This window comes from Echinococcus granulosus, assembly GCF_000524195.1.
Source record: "Echinococcus granulosus chromosome Unknown EG_S00003, whole genome shotgun sequence".
Taxonomy (NCBI): Eukaryota; Metazoa; Platyhelminthes; class Cestoda; order Cyclophyllidea; family Taeniidae; genus Echinococcus; species Echinococcus granulosus.
The window spans coordinates 2,671,661-2,697,475 of NW_020170383.1; the positions used below are offsets into that span (position 1 = coordinate 2,671,661).

Consider the following 25,815-nt stretch of genomic DNA (forward strand, 5'->3'; position numbering starts at 1 on the left):
TGAATCGAAGAATTTCACTTGGGGATAGTGATAGCCTTCACTGAGCACGGTCGAACATTCGTAATATCTGCCCTTCATGTTAGGTATCAGAAATTCTATCAGTCTGAAATGAATTTCGATGCCGTTTTCAACTTGCCTAACGCTTTGTATGTTCCCTGATTTTTACCACCTCGATGGTCCCCTATTTCATCCATGTCATTTATGAGATCAATGCCTTCTCTTACTTTCATCTGCTTCTACTTAAGGAGCGCCTTACATTGGGTCCCGTAGCGAGTGAATACATCTGAAAAGTAAAGTGCGTAGTTACAATCAACCTATTAAGACACCTCGCGGAAGTCAAATAAGTAAACAATTGCTGCAAAAGCACGAAAAAGGCTTGTCATGCTTTGCAGTCAGGAGGATTTAGTGCGAAATTGCACTTTTTTGAGTTGCTGGCAATATTTTTACAAGACAAATTCATTAATTGTTCATGAATCAAGTGTTTTAAGGGCTTTCTAAAAGTTACTGCATCCTTTAATTGTTTTTTTCTCTTACAAACCCGATAAAATGCAACTTTTTGCTTTTTTAAGCATTTTTACTGAAAAAGCTGTAGCCCGGCATAACTTGAGAAGTTGGACAGTTAGGAATTATCACAAAGGAATTTACATTTCTAAACTCGCTAGCGTGTCGAGTTAAGCTTAACTCAAATTGCAATTTTCTAAAAGGCTAGAGCTACTTCTTTTAAACTTTGTAATTTCGTTTGTATCTTTGGAAAAACTTCGTTGTTCGTTAAGCCAAAACTCTTTCCCTAAAAGTCCTTTGTCTATTGCGGTAGTCATTTTGGCCCTACAATCCTAAACAAGAGCTAATACACAGTTATGCAAGAAAACCCGAAATTTGGCTAACTACATTAGAACCACAATTCAATCGAATGTTGACTGAAAACCAATTTCTCTTGGGATTATCAAGTCAATAAAATATTCTCTCACTTAGTAATCAAGTGCAAGAAAGCGACCTTCAGTTGGATACTTACTGGAAAAATCAACACAATTCCTTAACTTTGAGGTGGAAATTTACCCAAGTGCAATCATGGCTTAAGGTGATTAAGCAATCACTGTGTACGCATTTTACTAATCCTTTCAGAGGTAAACCAACTTATTAATATGAGTAGATATGTAAAACACATCCCATTTAATGCAAATCATACTGAAATACCAACATAAGGGAACTTACTTAAATCGGGACAAATCTGTGGAAATCTTGTTTTAATGAGCACTTTGTGCGTAATCATAGGAGACAGTGAATTTGAGATGCATGACGCTTAAACAAATTCACACACTGAAAAGGTGCGCAACCTTGTTTCGTTTTCCCCTAATTCTAAAGCTTATGATCGCACCGAATTAATTATTTGGACTTTGTAGTGAAGGTGGGTTGGAGTTCTGCAGAAAGGGTTTATGAGGGTTTGAATATTTAAAGGGACAGATTTTGTTCTACTGAAAAGAATAAGCAGTGTTTTGCTAGGTAAATGATTTTGAAACACTGGTAATCACCATTACCTCTCCGAATTTCCCAAAAATTCAAATAGGACAGCGTCAAGAAGGTGGATAAAACGCAGTAACATTGGCGGAATATTTGTAAATGGATGCTCCTAATGATTCATGCTACTCATTTATTATGGCAGAAATACCATCGACTTAAACAAATTATCATCATTTTCCAAAAATACAAACTGTGAGTAAGCTTCCACAAACCTTAAGCTGAATCCTTTACATAGTAGGCGACTCAGACGCACTTTTAATACTGCATCCCATTGATACGCTAAGGTGGAAATCCTAATCACATGCCAAGATTCTCAGTATGACAATAATGGCCTCGAAATGTCGTGAGCTCAAGGTTAGGTCACGCTTGTCGAATATAATAGATATTCACATGACTGGTGCACAGAAGAGCATCGGCCACGTAAAAAGTCGTTCGACGTCAGGATTATACCGCTGTAAGGTTTCAAGTAGTAATATTGTCCTTAAACAACAGAAAATGGCTTACGCCTTTTTTAAGTATTATTATACCTTTCAAATACTTATTCGTTACTGAAGGCTCATTTAAAGAGTCTACATTTAAGGATAAATGTTGTACGACTTCCAAGCCGCTAGCGAAGTTCATGAATAAAATATCTTGTACAATTGGAAATTTTAAGTTGAAAAGTAGTCTCTAGGCACGTTCTTCTTTTACTATTTCTATCAACCCCGTTTAATTTAAACCAAATGAGATTATGGTTGAATTAGTATTGCGTATGTGTTTGAAAATAATTTAAGAAAATAAATAAATGTAATAAGAGGTCAGCTGGGCTACCATTAATAGCCCACTTTATTTAAAACGCACAGTAAAAGCAAATGAGACAGTAAAAACTACCTACAACGCTGTTAACAAGACGCCTATATTCGATGTTATGTAATAGAATTACCCAAAACGTCCTCAGCTGAGACACTCTAATTGTCAAATTTCATCAGCACCATATTGTTAAGACAGATAGGTGGGAACACATCTACCATGAATTTGGAAAAAAAATTACGAACAGAACACTCTTTACAATTCTGGTAAGTCTGCTGTCTTTCATTGACATCTTGGAAATAATGTAAACAAAATTAACGTTCAACCAAATTCAACCTCTTTTTAAATAGAGATTGTGATATTTCTTCCCTTGCAGTATGTGCAAAGCAACTGCCATAAGGATGCAGATTCCTGACAAACTCAAAAGAAAATTGCTTGTCATGGCAAAGGAGACGAATTGAAATTCAGTACACGGAAAACAAGCCTGTTGTTTCATACTGATTTACTAGGAAGTTTTAAGTATTTTTGCGCATTATTAGGACCACTGCATCGTAATTTTGACTTTTTAAGATCAACCGCTCAAAAAAGCATACACAATCTGTTTGATCCGAATCGCAGGGAAGGCATCCAATAATCTTGAGCACAGCTTGATTTTGTACTAAGTAAAGACCTCAAGTCGAAGAGCTTAAGTTGCCTCACTTGTTGTTTAATTAACTGTAAAACCTAAAGTTAACCTAGACATTGAGTTCGTTTGATGATGCGTTCGGAACAGTTTTAACGTGAACTTTGTCTCCAAGGCATACGATTGTTTCAGCTACTGCCTTTTAAACAAAATATAACCTAGTTTTCGTTTTTTGTTGACAAAGGCTGTTAAAATCCCTGCGCTCATAGCGAAGCTCTTATAATTTCCGCTTCCTTGCTAAAAATAATTTTGTTTGATTAATCTGCAGTTTGTGGCTCAAATTTGATGTCCACCCGTTACCAGGTATTCCATTGACACATAGATCGGACAAATGGTTTCTCCCACCAACTTCAACCCGAACGTTAGGTTACTTTAAGAAATTTACTTTTTAGGCATTCTTTTTGGTTCGTCGGATTTCTGGGCTGCAGTTATTAAAACCATATCAGAAGTAGCAATTGACCAAGCTCGAGAAGTGGAAGAATGCGGTTGGGAGTACCATAACCACGAGAATCCTTTCATCAGGTTTATTCAAGGAGGCAATGGATTTGTCCTTATTTTTAATGGAACTTAAATATTTTTTGGTTCTCTACAACCAATTGAGGAGTAAGCTGCTTTTGGCGGGAAGAGGTTATTTTGCCAGCACATAAAACGAGGACGCAACTTATAATACCTGTTAGTGGTGAAAAAGCCAACTTTTTTCCACCAGTTATTGTATTTCAAAATAATCTTTATTTCGAAATCCTAGTTTCGTGAAGTTTTTTGGAATTTGCTCTGGGTAGAGAATACCGACGCCTTAAAGAGACCCATAAAGTGGATACCCGTGCCAGCAGTCAAGCTTAGCTAGTTCTTGTAGTTCATTAATAAGTGTAGAGGGCAATTATTTTTAAGACTCAGTGGCAGCATGGGATAGTCGTTTCTCAGTAACAGAATGCTGAAGGCATTTGGGTGCTAATTCACGTTTATTGTTGTTTAGGGTGAACCGTTGTCTGCAAAAAAATTCGAAAATGCCTACAAAACTATCATTAAACAATCTAAAGAAATTAAGGAATCCCTAGAAAGGTAGAGGAAATAAAATTACGCCTTATGGCTAACTGGTTCTTTCGATTATACCAGAATTCAATTTTTTATTAAGTTAATTGGAAGATGCATTTCCGACTTAACTATTTGATGTACCGCGAGTCTCACGATTTGACTAAGCTCTAGGGGCAAGGACGGAAACTTCTCCCAAAGAGGAGTTAGTCTTTAACCGTTTCACGATGTGCAAGAAATCTTGTGAATTTAGCGTTCAGATGTGAAACCAAAAACTGGGATGAGTACCTCGAAGTTTGTCCAAATCATGTTAAGCATGAAAAATTTATAATTTTTTGGTTTTAAAAGTTTTAAGTCCGTCTTGACTAGCTGGTTGTCAACGAATAATTAAACGTCAATCATTTTGTGCATCGCTTGGCATGTTCTGCAAAAAAATTATATATTTTTTTGTATATAGAGACCTTTATCTGATAAGGTTCATTTGCTTAATCGCTAATGCTAACCAAAAAACCTCATGCAATAAGCTCTATTTGTCCTTCTACTAGAATGACATTGTAGATTACAGAAGTTCACTTATTTTTTACCTGAGGTTTCCCCTCTGACCCCCATCTTGAGTAAACTGCATGCATAAGCGCAGATTGACATGAGACGTAGAGGCACAAAAACAATGATTAAACACTTTTTGATGACAAGAAAAACCTTGACAACAATGCAGTCACAAAAGACGAGAATACTTCAACAAATTTAAAGCACTATAAACACTTGTCATTGCGTATTACAATTTTAATAGCTGTTCTCGTGGGTATGTATTTTGTGTAACTCTCTACAAGCTGTTACCACATGGTTCCCAATCCTTCACCGTAATGCATTTTGACCAAATTAATCTAACTATAGTAGCTAGTCTCAAAATTTTGTTTATTTTCGAACAAAAGCCAAGAGATCTGTCAAATCTTTGACAAATTGCAAAAAAAGACCACTTGAGTTAATCATTTCCCAACTTGTACACTAAAACCAGACAAAAACAGTCAAAAACTGCTAATGGTGACAATTAAGCGAATATATGAGATATATGCTCAACTAGGGTCTCATTAAATGATGCACAAACATTAATAAACCACTTTAAATTAACATATTTAAAAATTTTTTGTCTGATGTGGTCACAACCAGGAAAAGGGTAATGCTAGGGGAATTATATCTGATTTTCTTTCGGCTTCAGTGTTGATCATAACTACTACGATGACTTTCGAAAAAGGGGTTCACATCTGACTTCTTCATTCCGGCCAAACCCATTAATAAACCAATTCCTGGTTTTATCCAATCGGATTGCTGTCTCTCCGCCATTGGCCATTCCTAGGCTTTCATATTTGTACATCATAGATGCTCTGAGATAAGTAGGCCGTATTAGCGTTTTCCCAGTCCAATTGCAGAAATCCAGGGAACGCCTAAATGAACGTTTACTAAAACCTCTTTAAAGATGTCATATTTTCCACAAAGGAGTGCAAAAGACGAATCCAACCTACTTAGAAGCAAAGAAGTTGGTTCGTCTCTTGCTGTTGACATTCTTCGCGGACGCAATTCCAGCCAGGCACATTACACCATCGGTTGCTTGACGGGACCTACAGGTGTAGAGCTGAGAAAACATTTAAATCCGATTGCTTTAACTCCAGTACATTCCCAAGCAGTTGCCAGTGAAGAAAGCATTGGAAGTGAAACTGCGTTAAATTCATTTATCTTGAAACAAGAGAGTCCGATTCGGCCTAGACTGCCTCCTCTGCCAATGCCACCTTTGCAAACTGGATGTGGACCTCTTCCTGGTATCTACGAAGATATATTCCCGTCGCATAGTTATCAGCGACGTCCAAGTAATATGGGTTGGAATGGAGCAGGTGGTGATGGCTGGCGATTCGAAACCAGCACGCTTTATGAAAACCCCATCAATTGCCTTCCCACCGCGGGCACATCACCGACAGAAGAAATGAAAAAACTGAAAGGGACACCGGATAGAAATGGATCGATGAACAGTGTGGCGGATTCAATCTTTAAAGGCGTTAGTCACTAATTTCTAACACCTTTTAAAAATTGCTAGGGAAGAGTATTTTAAATGACTTTTGATGTGACTAAATTTTCTCATTTGTTTTAATATTCAACCTGAGGTTCATTTGTTCGTTCGTTTCATTTTGCTTAAGTTATTAATTCGTTGGGCAAAATTATAAAAACGGCGGTGAATGTTTCTAAAAAGTGGCCCAAGCTTCGGCAAGAAGAAGTTGCTAAATTTAATTATCCATCTTCAGTCACTTTTAGGAAAGAAAAATATGGATGAAAATAAAATCAAGTGCATTTCTTGTTGCCAACTGTCAGTTAATTATCGTGGGGTTTTTAGCACACCCATCTAAACGGTATTACCAGGTGATGTCAAACTAGAATTCTTCTATTAAATTTGTCATAACAACAATAAAGGCGAATAATAGCCAAAAGATGGTTAACCTGTTTGTCCGTTGAGCAGTAAAGTAAGAACAGCGCTGGTAAATGATAACTTATTTGCCTCAAACGATTCCCCTTCAATATAGCAAGGTCGAAGTGTAGTTGTGCTTTTTGTAAAGCGCACACGAGTGCACCTCTACTTTACTATGTGTACTTCGCACTACAAAATGGCTTGTCTACTCCTAACTTTAGTATGAATATTTTTTGTGCACATAAGTTGTTTCAGGTAGTGTCTTTTTTCTTAGTGTGGTCACTAAAATAGTGAGAATTTAACCCTGTTCCTTCGCGTACTCGTTTTTACTTCATTGTAGTTACTACAGTAAAAATCTTCACCAGCAACTTGTTTCTAGTATTTTTAGAGAAATTTATATTTTCGGATGAACCATCTATTCAAAGAGAAGCCCAATTCATACCCGTTTTGAATAATGAACCACGCAGGTTTTGGTATGTTTGAACGCCTGATTGTGAGATCAAAAGGACCTCAAAGGCATCACCAAGACAAAAATAAAGCAAAGCATAGAGCTACCGGCTGTAAGGAGAGTTTAGTGTAGAATTGGCCTTAGTAAATAGTGGTCTTAATCACAATATACATAAATGTTGATTGGATTAGCTTTTTCTAACAATATTTTCACATTGACGCGACTTATCTCGGAAAATAACTCAAAGTGGAGGGAGTCTCTTATGAGACATTCCCATGTTCTAAATTATTTTTATGCTCTATTAGCGCATGTCTTTTGTCAAGGGTTGTGCTTTACTTATTTCGGAGCTAGCCTTGTTTAATTTTTTGAAGATAATTCACAAAATTCGTAAAGGTGGTCTGGACGTTAATGGGAAGTGATGCCGTATGGTGTCGAGCAGCTTTAACCAGAAACAAAGCAACATTCATTAAACAGAGCAAAGGCAAATTTTAGTGGAAAATACAAACAATCTCTCTTCTTCAGAAAACTGACACAAGTGCAGTTTATTTCAAAAACTACGTTAATTTAAATATGCTAAAAAGGCATTTTTCAAATATGTTTTTATGTTCTTATTGAAAATTGCGATATTTGCAAGGCTATTGGCCTACTCTATTTGACTTATAAAAAACTATTTAGCAAGTCACTTAAAGGGGCCATTTATTCCAGGTGGAAGTTGCGTGCAGAAAGGCTTTCTGCAGTTCCTGCAGATGAGAGTTATTTGAAATTGATTTCTTAAAAGCAGCTGTCCCCATACATTTTAACTGGAAACAGAAGCAACCAAAAGTGAATGTCATTTTTACCCAAATTTCATTTATGTGTACAAAATTGTATCGTTTCCTTGAAGCAAGATTATATATACACATAGCCTGAGTAAAAGCAGATGAGAGCTCACCAGACTTATGCCAAATTCAAGTTGATTAATTCAAAAACGAACTTAATTAAACTTAACACCACCTACACCCATCAGGACGTGAATTTTTCCTATTTTAAGGCAAAAAAATTAACCCGATCTTTTATGGGGACTTGTATCACCAAGTTGCGCATGTCTCACTGCTGATCAGGCAGCTATGTGCCCTCATTTGAGATTGCAGTTCAAATTTTAAAAATGCTCGGTTTCGCACTATTTTCTTCAGAATTTTGAAAAAGCTCTGACCTTACGAGTGGCCCTTCCGACGAGGGCTTCCATTTCGGCTGATGAAGAAACGTATAACTCTCATCGTCGCTTACATCACCCACTTACCAACTCATCAAGTCTCAAACCACACCGTCAACGTTCACCATGGAAGAGTTTTATGAAGGAGTCTACAGTTCCCGACGTTCCCGTCGATCCTCTGGATACATCCGTTAAAATAAGTGGTCTTCGGCGCTCTGGTAGAGTGAAGATTCTCTCGCCAAATCATCGTCGCATATCTCTGGAAAAATCTGTCACGTGGAAGGACCATAAACACCAAACTCATCAACAGCATCACCATCAGCAAATGGCTGGAAGAGGGGCAGAAAGACAGGCTTCCTCGAAGGGATTTTCACTGGATTTACAGGCTTCGCAAATGGATGAGTTGGTGTCGGTATTGTCGGATCTCTGCAACACTCTGGAACACTCTTCCATTCTTATGTCTTCGTTGAAACGAGAGACATCGCCGGAAACCTGGACATCAGGCGCTGTGCTAGCGCAAGTAAGACGAAAAAGTGGCGAGAATGGACGCGAATTAAAGCACCTTGCCATCCGTAAGGAAAAGGTATGAAATTTCTATGATTTTAGAAGTACTTTTCTAGCACCAGTTAAAGGGGTAACAGTTAAATCATTAATGTGAAAACTTTTAGCTTGACTATTTAAAATTAATAACTGCATGTTTTTTCCGGATTTATTCAACTATTTGTAAACAAAAACAGGAAACTATCTTTGTTTACCAAAAACAAAGTGTCTGAATAGGCAACATGTCATTTGTAAGTAAATTACTACAAGGTTAGGCAAAAGGTTTGGTGAAATAGTTGGGATTGTGTTTAAACATCATGACTTGTCTGGTTGTGGAAGACGATTAACACCTTATATGATTGATGAATCTGAATTAAGCTAGCTGTTTGATCCGTTTTCCTCCATTTACAGTGTCAACTAATTCACTTCCCAGTTAATGATAATCAGTATTTTGTCGACACAACTAAATGCCTTGTCGACTTTGAAAACCATACAAACATGAACCTATCGCTATTGAATAGTGGCGACAAAAAACCATGTAATATAGCTTAATTATTCCCCGAGGGCGTGCGCTGAAGTTTTACAAAGAACTGGAAAGTTTGCTATTAAGTGAATCTATCTTACGGTACAATAATGTTACTTACAAACATCCAAATTTCCAGGATAAATGGAATTCGCCCTTTTGAACCGAACTTTAAATTGTAATTTTAACTCCGTAAGTGAACAGTTAAAGACATCTGTAAGCGTTTTATAGGTGGGAAAAGATACTTCACTGTGTTCGGCTCAGTTGTCTAGACAGAAAGAAAGTAAATTTATACATTATAATGGCATCCATTAAAAAAAAATAATTAATGCAAAATATCACCCCAAACTAACAACGATATTATTTGCAGTCTTCAAAGCCAGATTAAATATTTTAGTGAATTGTAAAGCTCACCTCTTGTGGATGAGTTCTTAAGATATTGTACATAAACATTAGCACGGCTTTAATGACAAATGGAAGTTGAATGCACTCCCACAAATTTAAAATATATCATAAATTGGCTTCTGACTATTTTTTAAAAGCCAGACAACTGGAAGTGTGGGTCCTAAATATTTTTAAGTCGGACTGTCTTATTGTCGGCTAAATTATGTCATGCTCTCGCTAAGTACAAATAATTACTGGATATTCTTTTCATTTTCTTTCAAAAGGTTGTCGTAGAGGTGCAAGTAGTTTTCCTAAAAATAGGAGAAATCGATACTCTAAAAGAATTCTATCAGGCAGATGCCTTCTTGCAGGCCAAATGGCATGAACCGCGATTAGATGGAAAGTTGCCAGAGGTAAGATCTTAATCTTATCTTACATATCTCCTATAAAAGTAAAATCGATAAAATAAGTACCTTTAGCTCCACTTATATTCCTCATGCCATTAAAGACGGATCATTTCTTTGGTAAGCATCAGCAGAATTAACTTTGCTTATTTAATTTGATTTTCACAAATTTGCAAACTATTTTCGACTTGAAAATATTTTCCAGAGGAAGTCCAAAACTTTTCAAAACCTATGAAGCGTGTGTCCAGTCTGATATGTGCAATGCATAGATAGTTGGTTTAACTTGGCGTTGTATACGCAGGCAATTAAGTCCTTGCAGATTACACTTCCGTTCAATGGCATGGCCTCTGAAATATGTCAGTGGCCTCTCAACCCCTCTATACGTTGGTAAAATAGTTTGTCGCACTACCGTGACTACTTATAACTTCAGGAAAGACTCGGGTGGCTAAATATATCTGCATCGGTAATCATTTAAAGTATTTCTTGTTTTACTTCTTCACAAGAAACCGTTGCTAACACTTGTCTTCCAACATTTTTCATACCAGAAAGGTCGGTAATTTCGAAAATAATAAATGAATGTACCTCATTAGACACAACAATACTCCACTAATTGAAGAGCATAAAGTTAACATTAGGACATGCTCATTTCCATCCAAATGGAGTGCTTTCTGCATCTGCTAAAATTCCCGGCAATAAATAGTGCGCTTTTGATTGAAAAGAACCTTCCTCGTGACAGCTACTGCTAGGAACGGGAACACGTGTTTGTTCGTTTAGGGGTCATGTTCGTTCTCCTAATAAATATTAATCTTATTTTCATATGTTTTAGTAAAATTGATTTCTGTAAAATACAAACATCTAGCAATCTATGCTGAAAGATTGTCATTTGTGTATGGAAACAAAGTCGTTATTATAGCCTCTTTTAGCAACACACTTTGTAGGCAAACTTACTACGGTACAGTAAATATCACAGACACTTCCCATGATACGCCAATCTTTGCCCTTCCAAAGGTAACTATCGGAAGTGGGTGAATTAGTCCAACGGTTGTTACCGTCGGCTCTTCATGTGACTAACAAACTGCATCCGGTCAGCAAAAGGCTAATTCTGGTTTTCTGTTACTATAGCAAAACCCATTCAGTTTAGAAATTCATTTTGGCAGAAGATTAGGAATAAAAAATACAAAAACAACCTCTAGCACCCATATGTAACACGGGATAAAGTAAAGCTAAGTCAACCTTGGCTAGTAGGTTAATACTTTTTGTGGAAGGGTCATTCTTTGTTAGCTAAATATTATTGTAAACTAATTCACTTTACGTCCACCTCAACAAATAAACATTAACTATTTGGGATTGAACCCATTCCTTCTAGTTTATTTATTGCATGGCTGGAGTTGAGTAAAATGCTGGAGAACCTCATGTATGTTGCAAAAATATTTTGAATTGTGGGTGAAGAGTTACTAATAACTTCAATAACGGAAATCCGGGTTTCCGATAACCAATTTCCAGACAGGAATATGCGAATAACTCCTAAATTACCAGCATTTTGCAACGTTGCCAAAAAAGGGATTCGTTTCTCAAAGTTCTTCCGCTTTTGCCTGTACAGCTTTTGCCACTTTATTAGTTTAATTTCAAGTAAAGACACATTTATATAGTGTTCATTTTGGCTTTTTTGTAACCTTAATGTCCATTACCAAAATCAGCTCAGTTGCCAGTAAGACAATATGGAATCTAGCTTAACGTCGAACTTAAAATCTCCCGTTTTTTACTATTAATGGGTCTTTTGCGTGTTACCTTAGAGACGAGCATTTCTAAAGACGAGTCTATTAACATTCTTTTTAGGTATACTTAAACTCAAGTACTAGCTGCTCCAGTGCTGAACATTATCACTTGCTGCCTCCAAATTGGCATTGCAAATTATGGCTAAAATATTGCTTCAAGAAGGAGGGTTGAGGCTTCAAACATTTTAGCCTACTCGTCGTTCATGCTCCTTTAATACTCCATATACGTAATGGTACATGAATATTGCTTTGTAAATTCATTCCATCACTAATAATGTGAGATTTTATTTGGAGCCATCCAGTAACATTTAACATCTGGAATTCCAAAAAAAGTGCTTAACTCTTGATTCCAGGTTTAAAGTCTCCCTTTCATAAATTTTAGAGATCTAAGAGACGTACTTCTTATTACATAAATGTGGTCATTTATTTTTTTGAGTTTTTTTTGGTGCTTATTCAGTTTTTTGGATAATATTACTCTTTGCAGGAATTAGGAACGATTGATTTAGAGAGGTATTGGAATCCACTTTGTTACATTGACAATATTCTGTCGGAAACGAAGGAAGTTCAATGGCTCTCCACATCGATCGGACAAAACGGTGAGGTCTACATTGTCGAGCGTCGTCGCATAAAGGGTGTCTTTTTGGAGACGCTTGAATTGAATGATTTTCCACTTGATGTTCAGGTAGTTACCCATTTTTGCTCCTATGGTTTAATTTGCACATTTGGTTTTAGTGCGTAGTAGAGCGACTTTCTGAAGCGTTAACGTTAACTCCATCAAATAAGCGCTAAAGTAGGGCAAGTTGTTCTGCGCCAACAATATTTTGTATCCTTTTGCAATAAAAGCATTTACGTCTCCTCTCTATTGTTTGTACACTTTTATTGTGGACAGACCTTTAAAACGGGTCGTAACGGGTAAAACATTATATCTCAATTGGGTTTTGCCGCGTCGTGACGGGACCGAAATGGGGCAAAATAGCTTTATTTGTCTCCTTTATAATATAAATCCCATGACTGCCTGGCAACAAAAGACAAATAAGTAACTAATTATCACTCATTGCTACCCGCTCTTATTTATTTATTTAGTTAAGCTGACAACAGACTCAAATGACGCGGAATAGGTCATCAAGCTAAAGCGAATTAATGGCCGAGTTCGTACGGAAAAGTTATGTGCGTGCAACGCATCTAAATAAGCGTTTTATGGAATTATTGTTATGAATAACACTTCCGACTTCAATTTTGCACTGTTAGGTATTGTTTGAATAAAAAAAATTCAACCTTACCACAAGGCTCCGATTATCATGCTTTACCTGAAATCCACTTCTGCAGAGTCATACTTATTTCTTACACCAAAAGTTTTACAGTTATCGATGGTTTAGTGCTGTTAAAAGGACAATGCCTTGTTTGTATGCAATAAAAATAGCCTTATTGCCTTCAGCAAGTTCGTGCCAGGCACAAAGTTGAGTAACTGAGTGCATATTCCAAAGTGTAATTTTGTAGCTAACCCTGACTTTCTGTGTTTTATTAAAAGGAGGCTTTTTCGTGTCACACATCACCCTATTACAGTCGCGTTTTATCGGTTAAATGATTTGTGCCAATGCCAGTACTGAGGTAAAATACCACATTTAGGAGTTTTGAACGGTCTGATATAATTTAAGCATTACCACAACTAATGAAGAAAATTCCACCATTTGCATGATAGATTTTGATTGCTCTTGCAAAATCAATTAGTTTTAAATCTTGGGTGCAAACGCACTTCATAGTTTAGGTGGGGCGATAAAATCATGAAACCATTCAACGACAAAAGATTTAATGATTGGAAAGAAAATCAAAGTTGTTGGGAGGTCTCAACTTACCTTGTAAGTATCCTAAACTTAGTACTGTTAAATATGTAGGTCCACTTTAGATACCTTTATAGGTATTTATTAATCAAAGACTTGAGAAAGATAGCTACCCTTTGAATTCCTTGCAGTAAAAGCATTTTAGGTTAGCGACTTACAAAAGTATTTTAAAATGCGTCCAACCACTTTGTGTGAAATGAACTATCCTTTATTTATACACCGTTTTAGAGCCCTCAGTTATCCGTTAATTTATTCAGTCACAGCCCTATGTTTAATTAACGTGTTTGGATAAGACAAATTTTCTAGTTCATTAATTACTCCAAAATCCTTTTTACTTCCGAGCAAGTTTTGCTGGCATTAATTTTGTTTCGACAATTCATTTGATTCTCAGGTAAAATTTTTTATGATGATTGGTATGTTCACCGCCTGATTACTTGCAGGATACTTTTTACCAGGAGATGTTCAATTACTGGCTTGGTTTGCTTGTTCACAGATTTCACCTTCATCTGCATGTCATTTAAATTATAACAAATAACTTTTAACATCACTAGCTTTGTTTATTGCCTAGGATCTAACCATTACAGTCACAACTGAGAGACCAGACACAGAGGTTGACCTAATCCCTGATCACCTCGAAATGTCGGCCATCAACAAGCAAACATTTGTTGACCAGCAGGTAAACGTGGGCTTCTTCTATGTTTGCTATTTAAAGCCCTATAAATTGCTCCCTTCAAAGTGATATTTACTGGTGTAAAAGTGGAGAAAATTGTCTTCGGCATCGTATGCTGAATAGTTATTTAACAAACACCGAATTTTTCATGTAAGGAACTCATGAAGTTAAAACTTGTGTAATCAAATTTAAAATACGCCTGATGTCGGTGTTTAACGGTCAGATCTTTAAAGGGTTTACCTACTCTGGATCAAAATGATTGCCATGTTTTCATTTTCGGGCTCTCAATTTAATTTTTGCCACTAAAGTGTTTCGGTTATTGAAGATTAAACGCAAAAATCGAGTTTTAGTCCTTGTTTCCTCCAAAACAACCATAGTATTCTGCTTTTACTGCTAAATATTAAAGGATAAAATTGTCAAAACTATAACATGCCGTCATTAAAGGCTAGCAAGTATTTCACAACTTTGGTTGTACATTTGAACAGGTTTTAAAATGCGAGCAAAATGCGCGCATGTAAAGTGTAGGCTTATTATAAAATTTTCCTTGATTTCTTGAGTACCTATAAGAAGAAACATGTCGGAATCATGCTTTAGATTAATATGAAGAGAATAAAGTGAACATATCTAAATAAGCAAAATATTACCATTGTTATTTGACTTAGTCTTAAATGCGTTTTTAATCTTTTATATATCAGCTATTCTTCCCCCCTCCCCCAAAGAGAAAGGGTAATGGTCCTTTTTCTGTAACCAATGCAGGAGTGGAAGCTGCACGAGCATGTGGAGATTACGAAACGTGTTATACGGCAGGAGTATTCCCGATCCATGAAGAGTCATCCATGTCTCTCTGTCACTTGTCGAGCAGCGCGGAGACCGGGCTATTTCTACTGGAACGTCTTTCTCATCATGGTAGGCTTGCTACATTTGCATAAGGGAGGCTGACGGCTCCACCTCTACTTAGTCCCCTAACAGTTAGGTTTTAGGTGGTTCGTGAATAAATTTAAAACCCATGTGGACTTGTTTCACTGCATTTCAATTTGCTATCTCGATTAAATCGCGAATAATCAAATGGCTTTTAGCAGCACTGTGAATGGTTAATAGGAATAAGCTTCACTTAAAGGAATATCATTTATGGCATCCATTCCTATTTTTGCTTAATCAAATAAGCCTTAACTTTTATGTGCCGATACTTGTAATTCCAAACAATTACTAGCAGAACACTTATGGAAATAATCTTCAGACTAATTTTTACTTGCCACTTGCTCTAGATCTGACTCGTACTTTCGTTCTTCTACATTTAACATCTTTCATGCGTTGTCATTATAAAAAGGCGTATATTAATTAGAAATATTTGAATTTTACTTTCCTATTTTCAACAATTACCATTTTACTGATGCAATATTTCGAACTGTAAACACTACTAAATGGCCAATGCCATATGTCGCAACTCAGCCAGAATGGCCGATCTATGTGTACATTTGCAATAAGAAAATTGATGATAGTTGCTCTTTTTAGCGTCTAACTTTTGTTTTTTCGTTTGCTTTAAAGTATGATAGGCAATACGCTTTCTAAAACGCTTCATTCAAAAGTTCTCAAGAGTATTGATTTGGGAGGGCCATCCAAAATTCCAAAACACTTTCCTTCGTAGTAATTTTAAAACATTGGTCATACCAACATGATATTTACTTTCTATTGTATGCGTATATGTGTTGAATTTACTATTCTAGCAAGCGGATTATGGTGTTTTGTCCTGAATTTTTTTGTGTTTTCAGTTTATGATCTCGGGCTTATCGTTCGCAACATTCGCCGTATCACCTGATAAAGCTGAACTGCGTCTTCGTCTTTCCTTCACCCTCATACTCACTTCCGTCACATTTAAATATGTCATCACACAGAGTCTACCACGCATATCTTATCTCACTTACATGGTAAGCCATCGGATTTTGTGCGCTCGACGCTCATTGGCACACAATTTCTGCAAACTTAGTTATTTACTGACCATACTTGATACTTAGGTTCTATTTAATTTCTCCCTAAAAAGTTGAATAAGTACTCTTTCTGCTTGAGCTACCATTGATAATGAACAAACCTAAATTACAGATATCTTCAGTTTCTTGTGTGGTAGATATCCCACTTAAAGCTGTCTTTAAATGAAGAAAATAGGGAGCCAAATAACGGCAATCTAAATAATATTGTCGTGCAATTGTAGATTGTGCACACAATGTGAAGTAAACTATGGTATGGCTATAAGAAAATTGAAACTCATGAGGCTTATTTTTAAATAATTCACTATAATATTTGTTTTGCCACACTGACAAATTAGTTTTAAACAAATTTCACGAGCATTTTGGATAACAGGACCGTTTAAAAGCTCCCACTCCCGCTAATCCCCTTATTAACCCCTTCTAATCCGACTATGCTAAAGTACAGCTAATCTGGACTGTTGTCAGTTAATATGAAATCAGAATAAGGTTTATTTTTCATCCTCTTGGAAAAATTAACTTCGGTGTTCCGAAATCCTCATTTTTTGGGTGGACTAACACTTTCCACTACGAATTATAGTGCCAGCGAATGTTTGTGTATCAATACGAAGTTTTGAAACACTTCATTTTATTATCCCATTACATTTAAAAGAACGCAACATTTAAACCTAGAGATTCATGTAACTCCACAAATGTCACCTCACGCAAAAGTTTTCACCGTACATCTTTGACCTTTAAATCGTCTACTTGGGTGGCATCGGTCGTCTCATGATGCATAAAGCAATTCCATTTATTCCTTTAGTAATAAATTAATATAGAATGGCTTCTCTCATAACGTGAAACGGTGTGCACAATAATACTTCAAGATTCTCGAAAGTGCCAAAGGCCTCCTGTTTAAAATTCCTGCTTACATGTAGCTGTACATTGAATTTCAAAAATTGCACTAAATCGGTATCCATTGGGAAGGGCATTCATTAAAACATTGCCACCTTTTAGTAAGTATGACAACACACAAATAATTTTAAAATATATGAGCTGAAAGTGTACGCATAAGGTAACAGCCAGTTTATACCGAAATTAAGGTGTGGTTAGCTGCTTTTATTAAACGTCAGCGATAATGCTCGTTCACAAACGAGTTACATCAAAGATATATTGAGAAATAGGAAGTTCACATCTTTTTTGATTTCATTTTATATCACCTACCTGAAAAATACTAATAGAGCTTTTACGCCTGGAGTATCAGTGTGCTATCTTGTGCTATTGCCAAGCATCAAAATGATAAATAAACATAGACGTCGTTCATATCTGGGATCTCATTCCAATCTTTAAACCCTCACTCTTCAGTTTCCTTATAAACCTACAAAAATGTGCTCAGGATCTTACAAAGCTTTAGTTATTTTCAAAAGCCCTACCTCTAAGCCTGTTTAGCAGCCATTTTATTCCCAAAATTGTTTATTTATTTGCTTCATTTTGGTATCTTAAGATATGAGCATTCGGACAAAGTACTTTCAAGTATTCTGAAGCCAATCGTTAAATTATACACAGCTGAATGCTTAAAGACCTTATTAACCATAAGTCAACTCACCCACTTTCCTCTGGCAGCATATTTTGTAGTTAATGTTAAACTGCTTATTTTCTAGCGACAAGTAAATTAGTAACGTAGAACAAATAGTTCGGCGATTCCAATTGTTTATTTCAAACGAAGATGAAATACTCAAACAGTAAGCAAGTAAATTGGATGCTACAAAAGAATTTTAGTAAGCCAAACGCTACTGTCTGTCTCAATCTCTTATTTAACAGCATTTCATAATGACCGATTTTTCATTGCTTCAGGATAAGTATGTACTGATGTCGCTGGCAATACTCTGTGTTATCAGCATTTGGCATGCAGTGATCGCAATCCTCCCTGTAAACGCGATGTCATCAGTGAACGATATTGCATTATTAAACTCTTCTGCAGCCACAATCAATGTGTCTTCCACGAATCCCGATTTGCTCCACCAAGCTCTTGCCGAAGCCTATCCTCCTACACCTTCTGAATCCAGAAAATTGACTTTTCAGTCTGGTCCTCTTAGTGTGCCAAAAACACAGCGACAGCGCCGAGCCTGGACACCACTCACCAATATTGGAGCAGGTAATATGCCAACAAGTTGAAATTTGTGGTCGTCGCATTAGATTTCTGCTCAGGTTAGTCGTCCATACGTCTCCTAAAATATTATTCAATTGTTCGGCTAAAAGTGTTTAGTGATTTTCATCCATACAGATGTTTTATTTCCAATTATTTTAAAAGTTGAAAAATTTTGTGCACGTTTTTGACATATATATATATATATGTGCATACATATATACACGACACTGTATAGTAATGGAGTTTTAAAAATACTAACATGTTCTTTGATATTTCAACCTCAATAGCTTTATCCACTTTTATAAAAAAGAAGACAAAAACTTCAAAAAACGGATAAAATAATAAGGGCTGACTTCTGGATTTTTTAATTTTAAAATATAACCTTATTATCACTTAATACTTTATTTCGCAGATCAAATGTCCATGGAGTTGTTATAGCTCCTGTTTGCCAACATTCATCAAATCATCGAAGCGTAATTAAAACTCACTTATCGGTCCAGCAGCCAAGATTTTTGCTCATTTTTGTTAAATGTAGGCGTAAAGTAAATAACTTTGCCTCAATCGAATTTCCTATATGTTGACATCGCATCTGTTTTATCGTAGCTTATTTCATGACTCTTGAATGACAAAACTTATCCCAAATCACTATATCTCAATAACATGCAATCATACCTAAACGCATTAGTTAGCCCTTATAAGCTTCGTAAGTTATTTCACAGGAATCAGTTCATCATTCAACAACTCGTTTACTTTTCCTAAAATAATTAACAAATATAATCATTTTTATTTTATGGTCATTTTATTTATTATCGGCTATGCAATGATTTTAATTCAAACATGACTGTACTACTTTTTCGTTTGTCATGATTGACTCAATTGAAGATGCTCATTTGTTTGTTCGCTCAAATGCACGGGGACACTTTATAAGCACTTGACATTGGCGATAGAGACAGTAGTACCAATGTAGACACTTCTAGTAGGCCTGAAAGTGAGTGCCTGCCCCGACAGGAAGATGAATAGAATTTCCAGTTTCATTCAACACCATTAAATTGGTGTGAGGTGTTATAGAATCAATTCAAAGGACTTTTATAGCATAAAACCATATTTCCAAGAGACGTATTCTTGTGTTTTTATTTAGTTAACCATTTAGCTGGTTAGTTAGTTCGTTAGTTAAATGCCTAGATGAAAAAATTGTTTTTACAGACAAAAATACATGTAAACTACCACTTGACCTAGCAGTTTTGCCTTCTTCCCTAATTCCCACTCATTATACTGTAAGGTAACACTTACTGGTGCGGAGCATTATGAAACCCCGAAGGAAAGTCTTTCTTCTAAGAAGACAATGCTACTTTTAAGCCGCATGCTTTAGATATATTCAGTACTCCAAAGTGAGAGCATATATATTTAAGTGTTTTGCGAAAATTTTGTTTTTGTGTTTTCTGATTTGGTAGGGAAATTAGCGTCTAAAGTTGCTGGGTCTTAAAGCAGCTTGAATTAAGCCAGTTTATAATGACTGTCATCGCTTCAGTGCATAATGGTTTAATTCCCTCAGATTCAGCCGAAGCCTAAAATTTCTCAAGATTTTTATTTGATAAATAGCATTCTGTTTCACTCAGTGGCGTCTAAATAAAAATTTATATCGCCAAAACATTTTTTTGTATCAGAACGATAACTTTCCCATAAAACAGTGCAGACGAAGCCAAAAAAATCATAGGTCTACTGGTATGACATTTCAGCATTGTGCGTTTTATAATCAGATGAACTTAAGTTAAGTAGCAATACATTGTTTACCAACTTATATCTTGTAATCTAGCATAAGTCGGGTACATTGTATTTAGTCCTAAAACGGCCCTTTTTAGTTAAACTTTCTAAGTTTGTTAAAATTTTTGCCGTACACTCCAGTTTTTCCGAAAATCCTTATTTGGACGTCCCGCCAACTCCCTTCATAGGGGCCGAATCCCCTACTTCGCCTTCGAAAAACGGCGCTTCCCTTGGCGATTTCACGTTGAACAATGAAATGGTGTCTCTCTACTTCCTCGCCCTTCTTCGTGCCTATATGGATGTGCAGGATCGTGTGGAGTTAAGCCAGTTCCCCGATGCACAGCAGATTGAGGAGCAGCGGCGGCTGGAAGTGATGAAACTCCTCGAACAGAATGTTTTCATTTCATTCGCCGTACTCTACGTCGTCGTGCATTGCATCTTCATTTTCATTCTCTACTTTGATGTATGTGCAATTTTAAATTAAAATAATAGGGTAGAAACATCATTTGCATTCCAAAAACATTGACAAAAGTGCTTCTTATGGTAGAGGATAACTGTCTACCCACTTGTGCTCCTTGCAGTTTTTCGCTATTTATGAAGGAAAATCGGATTTTCGTTTTTCCTTTATCCAAGAGGAGGAAAAGTAATTGTTACTACTTTATCTTGTTACCAGAACCATTAAGCTTCTTCACCAGTCGCTTTTTAAGGAATTAAATTTTTTCTACACATCCTTTTATTCTGACTCTTTATTGGAAGTACCGAAGCTCTTTTAAGAGCAAAAGAATTTGCTTTTGTATTTCTCAATAAAATTGCTACTTTTCTTTCCTTGGTCTGTGTTTTACTTAAGAAACACCTCTTTTGACAACACTATAACTTCATTTTACATTTCAAAACGGTTTTGATTCCCCTATTTGAGTAAAAAGCACTTTGGAGTTTGAGTTACCGATATACTTGTGTCCGTTTAGCAAAAAGCGAAGTCAAATAAAAAATTTCTGTGTATTCTTCAAAAACTTCTTCTTGTTCCTTTTTTAACGCCCTTTCTTTAAAGGGGTAATCTTTCAATTAGTCGCCTTTAATGTCATACTTTCCAAGAGTATAAGAGGACAGACATGGGTAATCACAAGCTAAATGATTGCCACAAATGTCTATTACCAAAATATCCTTATCTTTTCTATGCGTTTTTTGAAAATGTATGTACAGAGAGAAAACATTAACGCAGGTTTCTACATCTAGCATTCCCTAAAAAAATAAAATAAGCATCCTTCGTGATTAAACAGTGTCTGTGAGTATTCTTCCATGATATCAATCCTATTTGTTACAACTGTCAACTTTCAATGCAACATTTTAAGTTCCATTTAGAATTTGCGAATCAGTTTTATAGAATGGACTACGTTGACTCAATGTAGGGGTTTTTTAAAAACGAGGGCACTTAGATTTTTCTTTATAATACTTTGAAAATCACTTAGAATTATCGCAAGGAGAAATTGTAAACTACTGATGGTTTGCTTGCACCACCCGTTCACCCTTAAAAGTGAATATTTGTTGCAGCGAAAGGGCGAGATTTAATGCAGATAAATGGACGAAGCTCGTGCCATAATTTTTGTGTTAACGCTACAATCTATCAAAAGTGATGTGGCTCAATCGTAGCGTCGGGTAGACGTGTAAGTTTGGCCTGTCCTTATTTGATCCAGCTGGAGCAACATATTGTAGAGTAAAGAGTATGAAAAAACAGCATAGAACGCAACTAAGAAGTTGATGATTATATTGGTAGTTTTTATTTAGCCATGATAGTCAGCATAAACAATGATACTGAATGTGAATTTTCAGTTTGTTTGTAAGCTGTGACGAATTTGTGGATAAACTGACGCTTAGAAATTAACACCATCCACTTTAAATGTTCTGCCTCCATCCGTCGCAACTTCATTGGCCAAAGCTACGGTGTGCACAGCTCCACTAGTGGTCAATGCCGCCTCAGTTTTGCTTTTTTATTTTCTTACTTCCCTAAGCTTATTTTAATGTGTAGTCGGGGAAGTAAAAACCTCGCACAAGTGCCAATATATCCTTGAACGTATTTAATCTGTTAAAATAGTGAGACAAGTTATATTTGAGCTATTTGATGGGGAGATATAATGGATAATGAATGGATGTCGAAACCACTCTTTTTACTACTTCAGTGATATGGTGCTTAGAGATAGATTGAAGAAGTTAGACACTATTAGCAAAATTTTTTGTTCAATGTCATTGTTTGAGCACAGGAACTGCAAACGACGGGTTAACTTTGGATCATATATGTATTGACAGGATATGGTCATACTTGAAACTTAACCACTATCATCTACCTTTGAGGTGCATATGCAAGTATCCATCCTATCCACTCCCCATTTCTCCATTAGGTGATTTAATTTTAGCTCGACATCATAAAACTCGGCTTGATATTGCCCAGATTAATGAATAACTGCTGAAGTAATTTGAATGCGTCCTAAAACACCACAAACCCATCCCATTTTTACTTAACTCTCATTTATCTTCCACAATTTAATAAAACTATGAATTTTCGATTTGGCCCCTTCTTAGTTAATTGCTTCTCTTCTTCTGCTCTTATTCAATGACTCTTTGTTACATCTTTGTAGGCTAGCAAGAGAAGAAGAGAGATGTGTAAAAAGGACAAAGAGTATCGGGTGAGTAATGCGAAAATAGACGTATTTCCTTATATTGTGAACGAAAATGTTTGCTTAACAGATAGTATTTTTATCGCATTTTAGTTCCACTTATGGAAACTGTGCAAATAGCTACAAAAATCTACACTTTTTTAGCTTCTCTTTAGTTCCAGGCTTATTACACATGAAGCACTGGTTTGGTGATGAGGAAAGATTGAGTCAATGTAATCATTATAAGTTTTCCTATGCTAGGACACCCTCAATACACGTAATAATCGGAGTATTCATCAGGCATATCATGTAGGTGCAAAGGTGTTTATGATGTGTTTTCTATTTTCCAAATAACTTAGTTGTTATGCTTATGATCCATTTACCAAATGAGCGATAACATTGCTTGATGGCTTGCATCTATGGGCTTTTTTAGCATATGTTTAGATATTTTGCATTTATTTTGTTTGCTTTTTCTAAAAATTCATCATTCAAATGAGCTGCTAACTTTATTTTTCTTCTTTTCCTATCCCTACCCCACAAAACCAAACAATTAAATGTCCCTCATTGTTCCAATTTGTCGTTGTGTTACTGGTGTGCCGTCTTTATCACTACTTTTTGTCCTCATACCAGCAATTTCTGCAGAAGAATCTTCAATGGTTGGAGTGTCAAAAGAATCGAGATAGTAGAGTCAACATAGAGACACGTGAAGATACGATTTTCAACACAAACGCGAATAGGATAACAAAAACACCTTAAGTACGTATGGTACAAGTCGAATGAAAGCCATTTGACAGTTCCAGATAACCATTAAAAAGAAGTGAAGTGACACTTTAGTTGTAACTGAATTATGAACTAATCGAGAATCCATTGATTAGCTACCAGTGAAAGGATATTTCAAAAGTATAGTTGGATAGAATTCTGAATTTTTCCAATTTTTGGAGTTTTAACGTGAGTCGTAACCGTGTATAAATAAATCTTTTATTTTACGTCGGGTTGAAGGACTTGCGACCCTTTGGGAGAGAAATTTAACGCCTAACTGTAACAAGTAGCCTTGTTTGTACAATGTAATTGTTGTCAATTCCATTTGACGAAATTCGCAACTCCATCTTAACCTGACTGACTTCTACGTTTTAGTCTAAAGTTGCCGTTTCTGGTGGCAAGCCCCCAGGAGGCCATCCCCTCTACAGGTCATACTCTTAGCCCCTTATCATCCCCTTTCTATGCTCCTTTGTTTACCTGCTTGACTCTGCGAGCAGTTGCATGAAATAAGCTAAAGCTTTTGACTTGCGGTATTCACCAAGGGGGCCTTTTGACTCTGTTTTGTATGCCGATCCGAGAAAAAATGCAATTTATATGGTCCGGCTTGAGCTCTGTTTTTGGTTTTGGGGGGTCATTTTGAACTTGGCCATGCACTAGTGCTGCTTTATAAATCTTTACTCATGAACATGATAACTTTATGAATAAATGATTGTCCGAAATCCGTTGTCTACTAAATTGACTTTGAAATACTCGGTTATTGCCTTAACGGCAAATAAATCCTGACCATACATTGAAAATGTTCTATTCTTTTATGCCAAAGACGGAAATGTTTCCTGTCTGCTTTTCTCATTATGTATCGTATACAATTGTGCCTCTTCCATTAACTCTCTGTTAAAACATTGGAGTTAAAAAAGGCACCCGTTCTACTTCTTTCGCAAAAACACTGCATTATTAATGCGAAGTTACTACATGTGCATACAAATGCATAAGTCCACTATGGTACTCTAAACTTATCTTACAAAACACGTTAAGTTGCTATTTGCGTTGCTCTATGGATGGAAAAAAAGATTTCACTACGTGTATCATCTTTGTCTTTTTATTAAGTTACTAGGTCTTTTCAAAACGGCTGGACTAACGAAAATAGTTTGTTCCGTCATCATTTCGAGTCATCCGAATGCTAGCTTTAAATTTTTAACTATCTGCTGCACATTTGACGATTTGGCTTTGAATTTCTTCCCGATACCTTTGAGTCACGGTGCAAGGCCCCAGGTTTAAATCCCATATTTGGTTTGAGTAAGAATTTTTAATGCGAATAACAATAATTGCTACTATTCGCTTAGTGTTTTCAAAACTTTGCTTATTAATCAGTTCGGATTAGGATACTTGAGGTTTAGGATGCCATAATCTAAGAAGCTGATACGAAGTTTGTTCTTTCAATAACATTATTGAAGATGTTCAGAACTTTGCATGCTTATAAAATGTTACAATACCATGGTTATTTGAAATCGTGTTGTAAAAGCCAGTTAAATAGACAATTTCCAAGGTGTGATTTCCTCCCCTTCCTTCCTAAGCAAGGAGATTTTCCAGTTGTTGAAGGCAGCATAAATCCATTAAGGAATCATTTTGATTAATAATCATAATCCAGTACTACAATTAATGCCTCATTTAATTGACATTTATCTTAGACTGTCTTATACCTTCCAAGTTCGTTCAATGTGACATTTATAGGCACTTGGCTTGACATTATTACAACGAGGTCATACCTAGCATTGAGTTTATTTTTTGCAGATCCCAATGGGTAAATTATTTCTCCTGCTGCTTTTAATACCAAGCTCGACTTGTCATCAGCTGTAAAGCTTATTACATCGTTGATATGTTCGTTAATTCCTAAATGCTAATGTTGATTGTTCATATTTTACTATTCGAAAAAATTATTTGCAAACAATTTATGGTCTAACGTAGAATATAATCTCTTTATTCGTTGGTCTTTTAATTGAGCTTCCTCTTTTAGTGCTACCTTAAAAGCCTAAATAAGCAAGAGAACTTCCCGAGCATTTTTTGCATTCAGAGTTATTCCGTAATAATGGCGGCCTAAATGCTGCCTCTCTGTTTGAATGCTTTGATTTTGTTGAAACAGATGGGAGAAGAGTGACTAGGATAGAGTTTGAAGGGATATTAAAATTACAACCTTGGGCAAAAATCTACTTATTGAGACAGTCAGTTCAAACAAACCCATAATGCGCATGTTTAAATAGGCATCTGTATATTCCTAAGTGCAAAACGATAGCTGTTGTGC

General features: G+C 36.1%; 1 protein-coding gene across 1 annotated transcript; it reads left to right on the plus strand. All coding sequences in view use genetic code 11, as the record gives it.

Annotated features, from left to right (window-relative positions):
* Positions 1 to 5,795: 5,795 nt before the first annotated feature.
* Positions 5,796 to 23,960, plus strand: EGR_00973 (Gamma-aminobutyric acid receptor subunit gamma-3; the record flags this gene model as incomplete). Its single annotated transcript, XM_024490222.1, has 10 exons — positions 5,796 to 6,065; positions 8,091 to 8,693; positions 9,842 to 9,970; positions 12,221 to 12,418; positions 14,143 to 14,250; positions 15,001 to 15,150; positions 16,014 to 16,169; positions 18,057 to 18,357; positions 20,301 to 20,575; positions 23,895 to 23,960. The coding sequence occupies 10 exons, from the start codon at positions 5,796 to 5,798 to the stop codon at positions 23,958 to 23,960; spliced, it is 2,256 nt and encodes a 751-aa protein (XP_024355625.1).
* Positions 23,961 to 25,815: the final 1,855 nt, after the last annotated feature.